General features: G+C 38.3%; 1 protein-coding gene across 1 annotated transcript in view; it reads right to left on the reverse strand.

Moving 5' to 3' along the window:
* The window catches only part of LOC124080138 (protein mono-ADP-ribosyltransferase PARP11), a 46,526-nt gene extending 46,242 nt beyond the window's left edge, over nucleotides 1-284 (reverse strand). Inside the window, exon 1 of the mRNA XM_046425994.2 lies at nucleotides 77-284. Within this exon, the coding sequence (XP_046281950.1) occupies nucleotides 77-268 (192 nt within the window). The 5' untranslated portion in view covers nucleotides 269-284. The remainder of the gene's footprint in view (nucleotides 1-76) is intronic.
* Between the last annotated feature and the right edge of the window lie 7,648 nt (nucleotides 285-7,932).

Consider the following 7,932-nt stretch of genomic DNA (forward strand, 5'->3'; position numbering starts at 1 on the left):
GGGGGGCAGTTCCCGGGAACCCCCTCCCGCCCCTCTCCCATCAACCCCGCCCACTGGGTCCCGCCCGGCTACTCACTGGATTCGCTTCCCACATAACGGTGGCGAAATCGAGCGGAGAGAGCCTGAGGGAAGGAGCTAGCTGCGGGGGCCGGGGTGTTGTGATTTTTCCAAGGGTCCCCGGGAGCGTAGGGACCGAGAGGCACAGTTTACGCAGGCCTTCCTTCTCCCCCTCCCTGTCACAAGCTAGCGTCTTCAGACCACCTAACATCCCGACTTCCGCCCGAAACCAGCCAATCAGCGATGGCCCCGCCCCACTCCCGGAAGCTAGCCCTGTCCCCGTCGCTCCCTTCCGGGCTTCCACGGGCGGGTCTTCATGGGCGGGGCTTGGGAATACCTGGCCTGTGAAGGAGTTTAAAAGACTTCTAGTCCAACCATCGTCCTCCAGCGCTAGATCTCCACTGCTACACCTCCACCGAGCTGTGGCTGGTTGTGTTTCTTTCCTGTAAAACCGATATTTATTGAGCACCTTTTAGTGAGTGTAGTGGCCAGGAATCACACAGGCTTGAAAATTGATCACAGCTTGACCGGGGGCTATTTGGAAGATGAGTATAGATAGCACACTGTTTGGCATATACTAAAGTTTAAAAAGTGACAGTTAATAGACATTACTAGGTTCTCAAATGACACTGATCAATACACAGTCACTGCCTTCATGGATTTTGGAAAAGCAGCAAAAAGGTACAATATGGCTCATAAGTAGTATAGCAAGTATAGGGTTCTATGAGAGTAATTCTTATCTAGGGTAGAATGTCTCAAAGCTCCTGCAGGAAGTTGAAGTTATGAGCACAATATGTACTCCTACTTTAGTTACTGGGTAAAGAGAGCTAAGAGAAAGGCAAAGAAGTAATATTTACCTATAGAAAATGAAAATAACAGCTTGTTATATATTCTTCTGGACATGTTTATACTTTCACATACATATTTCAAGTGATCAAAGAATACCTATAGATTTAAGGACTGATTTTCCTTTTTTTAAATATCAGTTTTTGGTGCACTATAATTGTATATAATATTGGGCTTCATTGTTACATATCAGTACATGTAACTAACATAATTTAGTGATTTTTTTAATGATATCCTCCATTCCAAGTAGACTGATGGAATTCCATAGTTGGTATGTACCCACATATTTATAATAATCTACTGTGGATAGATATTTAAGTGGTTTTCAGTTTTTTACTCTTAAAAATATGCTGCAATAAACATTCAGGCATTTTTTCACATTTGTCCATTAACCTCCTTAGAATTAATTCTCAGAAATGAAATTGTTCAATAAAAGATTACAGAAATTTTGCCAGTGGTTAATCAGTTGTATCAAAAATTCATTCCTTTCCCACTACTTAGAAGAGACATTCTTTTTTTTTTTTTTTTGGTACTGGGGATTGAACTCAGGCACTCAACCACTGAGCCACATCCCCAGCCCTATTTTTGTATTTTATTTAGAGACAGTGTTTCACTGATTTGCTAACTGCCTCCCTGGTGCTGAGGCTGGCTTTGAATTTTTGATCCTCCTGACTCAGCCTCCAGAGCTGCTGGTATTACAGGCATGCACCACCATACCCAGCTAGGAGAGCCATTCTTAATCACAAGTAAAATTTGCATATATATGTATATATATACATACATGTTTAAACATTTTTATTATTTATTCTATTAAATATATGCTTTTTCCTATGCCATGCCTGTTATAGCTTAGTAATATATTTGCTCTTTCATAAAGAACTCCTTTCCTGACCTTTTTTTTTTTTTTTTAGAGTTTTCAAAATCATGAGTCTTCTCATTCAGGAACACATCACTAAACATATTAGGTAGTGTTTTGTTTGTTTGTTTCTTTGTTTGTTTCAGTGCTTGGAATTGAACCTAGAGTCCCAAACGTCCAAGCACATGCTCTACCATTGAGCTGTATATACCTCAACCCTAGGTCTTTTATATCATTAAATGTATTTTTAAAATATCTTTCATGTAAGTTTGCACAATTATTGTGAAATTTGTTTGTAAATATTTTACAGTTTTTGTGAATGAGATATTTTTCACTGCTGCAATTTAGAAAAACCATTGAGTTTTGTGTAATTATCATTTTCAACTGTGAAAATACCTAATTAATTCCAATAGTTTATAAGCTTTTCTCTTAAATGTATATAGATAATTATATCACCAGCAAGTAATTTAGTTTTCTTTTTCCTTATTGCACTCTCCAAAATACCAGGAAAATTTTGAATAATGTAGAACTAGATAATTGGCACTCAGTTGTAATGCAATAGAACAAGTTTGTGCTCCTAGATGATGATATATATTCTTTAAATACATTATTATCTTTTAAAAAATTCTTTCTATTACTAGTTTACTCTAAGATTCTAATTGGAAAAGGATATTAATTGTTATCAACTGTCTCTTAGACTATTATTATATTCCTATTTTTACTCTAAGTAAATATAATGAATTACACTAATATATCTAATGTTCAGACCATCCTTACATTCCATTACATCCTTACATTTCATCCTCTGTTTTGTTAAATTATATCTTGAATATCATGCTTGATTCAGTTTGTTCCTCTCTTATTTAGGATTAAATTGTACTTGTAATTGGTTTGAGGGGTGTAGTTTAGTGGCAGAGCATGTACTAAGCATACACATGAGGGATTCAATCCCTAACACTGAAAAAAATTACTTAAAATGAATGAAAATCTTCCATCACTACTGTCATTTTTGTGATTATCTTTAACAAGTTTTGGCATCAGAATAATGCTAGTAAATAGCAGCAGTTTAATTAATTTAGAAATTAGCTTTTTCTTAAAGGTGCAGTGGATTTTTATAAAGTAAGTCTAGGAAGATTAGAACCAGGTCCTCAATCTTTTCTTCAACTCTGTGTTTCTCTCTCTCTCTCTCTCTCTCTCTCTCTCTCTCTCTCTCTCTCTTATATTTCATTTCCTTGAAGACTTGATATTGGTGTTGTCTGGCTAGTGATAGGAGAATGGGATAGAGAGAATGCAATGAATATTAATATATATTAGGTGGATAAACCTTTAAAATATACTGCTATATACCAAAGTAACATGAAGGGAACTAAAAACAGCTGTACAAATTTTAGTGTTAATTTTTTCTTATTATTACTGATTTAGAACTAATGAGTTTAAGAGTTAATTATGGGAAAGAATTGTGCAAATGATTACTTAGTACTAGGGTCACAAATTGGTGAGATTTAATGAATGCACAGAGAATATTTAAATTTTTGATTAAAAAAATGGCTACGATTTTAAAACTGGGAAATTTCACCCTTCACTATATGCAACTCCAGTTTCACCTTGGAACTGTATTCCCCTGTGCCAACAGCTGAATGGAGCCACTCTGACCATTTTACACTAGAAATGGGTTTTCTGTCTCATTACCTGCCTGGTCCATTTTAGGTATCTTAGTTTGCAACCAGTGATGGATCCACCCCATTTGGCTGAGGAAATGTAATGGATCTAGGACTTTGCCAAATATCCTCATAGAAAATGACTTGGCCCACACTCTCCCACAGCTTTCTCAAGGATGGCCTCATCGTTTGAGCCCAACCTCTCACAGTCTTTCAGAAGATTACTTTCTGTGTGTCATGCCTGCCATTCCCCCTGTTACATAGTGCCTAGCACAGGAACATTTCCCTCTGCATCATTGTTCCAGGCAGGATGCCACAGTAGTGGAAACTATGTATACTGACCATGGTCACTGGTTTTCTCAGGAAGGTCAGACATTTGGCTTTATCTTTCACATTTGCTCTGTGTGTTCTGAGTGGAGATATCTTAAGCCATGGTAAACCCAGCAGAGGGATTCTTGAATGATTCTAAGTATTTTATAGATCTTCCAATGTCAAGAGGGTTAGGAGAAAATGCCTTAGGGGAAAGGAGAGAGGAGAAGAAAAAGAGCAGAGGGGACATCTCATTGGCAAACATGAAAATAAACTAATGGAGAAAACAGGTTGACGAATGAAAAGCAGGGCAAGTTGAACTTAGGGGAGAGGGGGATCAGTCACCCCCTAAGACGATAGAAGAAAACAAAAGAAAAGAAGTGGTGAGACACAAGATACAATATTAACTATTATTTTAATGTTATGATCATAACTGTTTTTGTTTTAGGAGATCACAGTTGCAGCCAGCGTTTGGGGAGCACTAGGAATGGATATGAGAGACAGGCTGTGTTAGACAGAAAGAAGAAACAGGAACCTGCAAGAAGGCGCAAAAAGAGAGACTAGGGGCCAAAAGAGGGTGAAGGAGTAGTGGAGAGAAAGCTGCATTTGTGCCCATCAGCCTTGAATATAAAGACCCAGCCTCCGTCTGAAAAAGAGCCAACAATGAGGCGGCCCCAGAACCAACCCTGCTGTTGAAGTCTGACACGTTAACAACCCCAGCAGGAATTAAGAGGTGCAATAAGCAGATGAAACACTGACTGAAGCGAAGATAAGCATTCCTGGGAAGGAATTTTTCAAAAAATCAAAATGAATCTCACAAATCTTCTTAATTAGGAAACATGACAAGGAATTAAATTCAACCTAAAAAAAAAAATGAAGTGCAAAATAACTCAGCCACACTAAATGGAAAGGCCCTATTGAAAATACCACTGATTATTAGTTTTAGCTGCTCAGGGAAATTATCTAAGCACAAAGATGGGCATCAACATTCAGCTCACAGCAGCAGTCAAAAGCAGCAGCTGAGATGTGTGGCCATCCTAATTAGAGGATGGAGAATTCTGAAAAGGCTCTGGAGCTGTGACATTCCTGGCTGGGGCTTTCCTTCCAGGAATGCCACATTAGGGTTTTGGTCATCACGTTGTAAAAAAAGGAGTTAATAGGAATGATCCGGCAGGGGACAATAGACAGGACTTAGAAAAGAGTGTTAGAAGTTTTGAGGTTAAAAGCAGAAAGCAGGAAAACATAAGAAATATTTTAAAAATTAGGAGAAGAGGGAGGTAAATAAAAGTCTTGGTAGGTGAAAAGGGCAGCCAGAGGGTGTACCCCCTGGGTTTAGGTCATTCCAGGCATTTGGAGGGTTAGCCTTTCCTAATGAGCACACCCAAGGATGTCAAGAAATTACAGCAGATTATCTAATATGAATTGTTCTTCAATTCTTCATTGAACAAATATTTAGCAAGCAATCTCTACATTCCAGACACTGTTTCTTGTCTCTTGAATAGGTCATTAAACAAAACAGATTAAAAAATCCTTGTTATAATGAAAATTACATGCTAGCATTAGCAAATACATGGTGCTAAGTATGTGCCTGATACTGTTGTAAGTGTGTACACACACACACACACACATATACACATGTAGGCATACATATTAACAAATATAATTCTCCCAAACATCCTATAAGGTAGCTACTCTTTATTAACCCCATTTTACAGGCAATGGAACTGAGGCACAGAGAGAGAAATCATCTCACCTAAGGTGAAGGAGCCTTTGGTGGCTGCCACCTTGTGTCATCTCTCAATGTCATATACTTCTGATACCAGCCCTGATTGCTCAACCTCATTTAGACTGAGGTGCCCTCCTAGGATAAATTTCTGGTGGTTTTTTTTTTTTTTTTTTTTTGAGTGTGTGTGTGTGTAGTTCTAGGGACTGAACCCAGGGCAAGCACTCTACCAACTGAGCTACATCCCCAGCCCAAATTTATAGTGTTTTTTAAAATCACCTATGACCCTTTCCCTGGCCTTTTCTTCCTTTCCCCAACCCTCAACTCAAGAACTTCTCTTTTTTGCAGTTTAATTTCTGGAGTCTATTGCTTCTGCCTAGCAAACCAAGCTAAGGTCCACAGGCAGAGCTTTGGTTCAGTTTGTGGGGTTGGGAGGTGCTTCTGTGAATTAATAATGCTCTACAGATCACTTAGTTCACATCAGTTGGATTTTAAAAGTAGGTATTTTCTTCCAATCCAAAAGATATTAAGTGGTGGTGGGGTCTTTGTAACAACTCTTTATGTTCTCTAACTTGTTTTCTTAAGACACTGCATGTTTATACTGAAAACCAGTGAACTGCGTACTTTAAATGGATGCATTGGAAGGTATGTGAATTTTACCTCAATGAAGCTGTTAAGACAACTTATTTTTTTAAAAAAGAATCTTGACTTTCTCCTGCCCTATTTGCCCTGCCTCTGACCCCTAACCTCCTTCACATAGCTTCAGGGGGTGCAGAACCATACTCTGAAAGATGTTCATCTTTGCTAAGCCCCAAGTGCTCCACCCAGAATTACCTTTTATTGACTGCAGGATTACACCGTTATGCCAAGAAAAATAAATGACTCTTTCCCATTATACCTTCAGTACCCATTTTCCATATTAGAAAAAAAGTTTTCTCTGGGCGTGGTGGTTACACACCTATAATCCCAGCTACTTGGCAACTGAAGCAATATTGAGGCCAGCCTCAGTAACTCAGCGAGACCCTGTTATAATAAAAAATAAAAAGGAAGGGGGGGGATAGTAGAGGATAGGAAAGGCAGCAGAATACAACAGACACTAGTATGGCAATATGTAAATCAATGGATGTGTAACTGATGTGATTCTGCAATCTGTATACGGGGTAAAAATGGGAGTTCATAACCCACTTGAATCAAAGTGTGAAATATGATATATCAAGAACTATGTAATGTTTTGAACAACCAACAATAAAAATTAAAAAAAAAAAAGGAATGGGGATGTAGTTCAGCAGTAGAGCACTCCTGTGCTCAGTTCCCAGTAGCAAAAAGAAAAAAAAAAGATAAAAAGTAAAAAAAATTCTAACATTGTTTTTATGTTAAAACAAATATGTTTGTTATGGAGTACAAAGACTTCACTTACATAAGATTTTTAAAGCAGGTGGCTAGATGCTTTAGGTTAGAGTGAGGAGGACACATATTCTCTGCCACAGTGAGGAGAGAGAGGCTAAGACGCACTGTTCATGGTTAAAACAGGAACCCCAGGAGTTTCTGGCCATAATTAGCTGCATGATATTGAATAAATCTCATCCCATTTTGGATACCCAATTTCCCATCTTTAAAAAGTGAGATAATTGGATCAGGTTTTCTCTAAGTTTGCTGTCGTCTCTTGAAGTCCATAATTTAATATCATATTGAGATACAATCAGATGCAAAGCTCAGATACATCTGCACCAAGATGCCCTGAGAGGTGGGAAGCAAAAGATCCAGTCCTGTCTTTGAGAAATTTTCCGTATCCTGAAGGAGATTAAAACATCCTACATGTAGAACTTAAGAACAATATAGAGTAAATACACAAGCCATCTGAAGAACCCCAGGTGTAAGAAGGAGCTCAAAAAAATGAATGACCAGATCCCTTGCTTTGGTGCAACTAAAGTGAGATGGAGGTTCTTACTCTGCTAACCCCTGGGCTCTTAGGGCCAGATCACCCTGAACCAGAGGCACTCCTTATGGATACTGTGGATGGACCCAAGTAACAGAGTAAGAACTCGGAGAAAAAAAAAAGAAATGATCTCAGCAATCATCCAATCCAAATACCTTTGTCTACAGGGAAAACTTGAGATAATGCTTGTCTCGAGCTTATAATATTTTTATTTGGTAGAAGATTGTTAACATTATCTCAAATCCTAAATAATCCTGTATCTGGAACAGGAATGTATATAATATCCTACTCTTCAAAACCCAGTGGATTATGTATGGAATGACTTTAAGTCCAAGTCTTATCATGGTACAGGGTTGAACAAGATTTGCGTGATAACCATTTCGCAAAAGGCATTGCCCTAAAAAATTAAGTTTCTCATCTGTGTTGTGGGCGTTTAATGCATTTTCTGATCTCATCCTTTCATTTCACTCCCTGAAGCAACTTCTAAGCATCTCCAGTTCTCCAGTCACATGTTTTGCCAGCCTTAACATGCCAGGGGTTCTAAAAA

Source organism: Marmota monax, unplaced genomic scaffold (genome assembly GCF_021218885.2).
Source record: "Marmota monax isolate L192 unplaced genomic scaffold, Marmota_monax_Labrador192_F-V1.1 WCK01_AAM20220418_F8-fsc00621, whole genome shotgun sequence".
NCBI classification, from domain to species: domain Eukaryota; kingdom Metazoa; phylum Chordata; class Mammalia; order Rodentia; family Sciuridae; genus Marmota; species Marmota monax.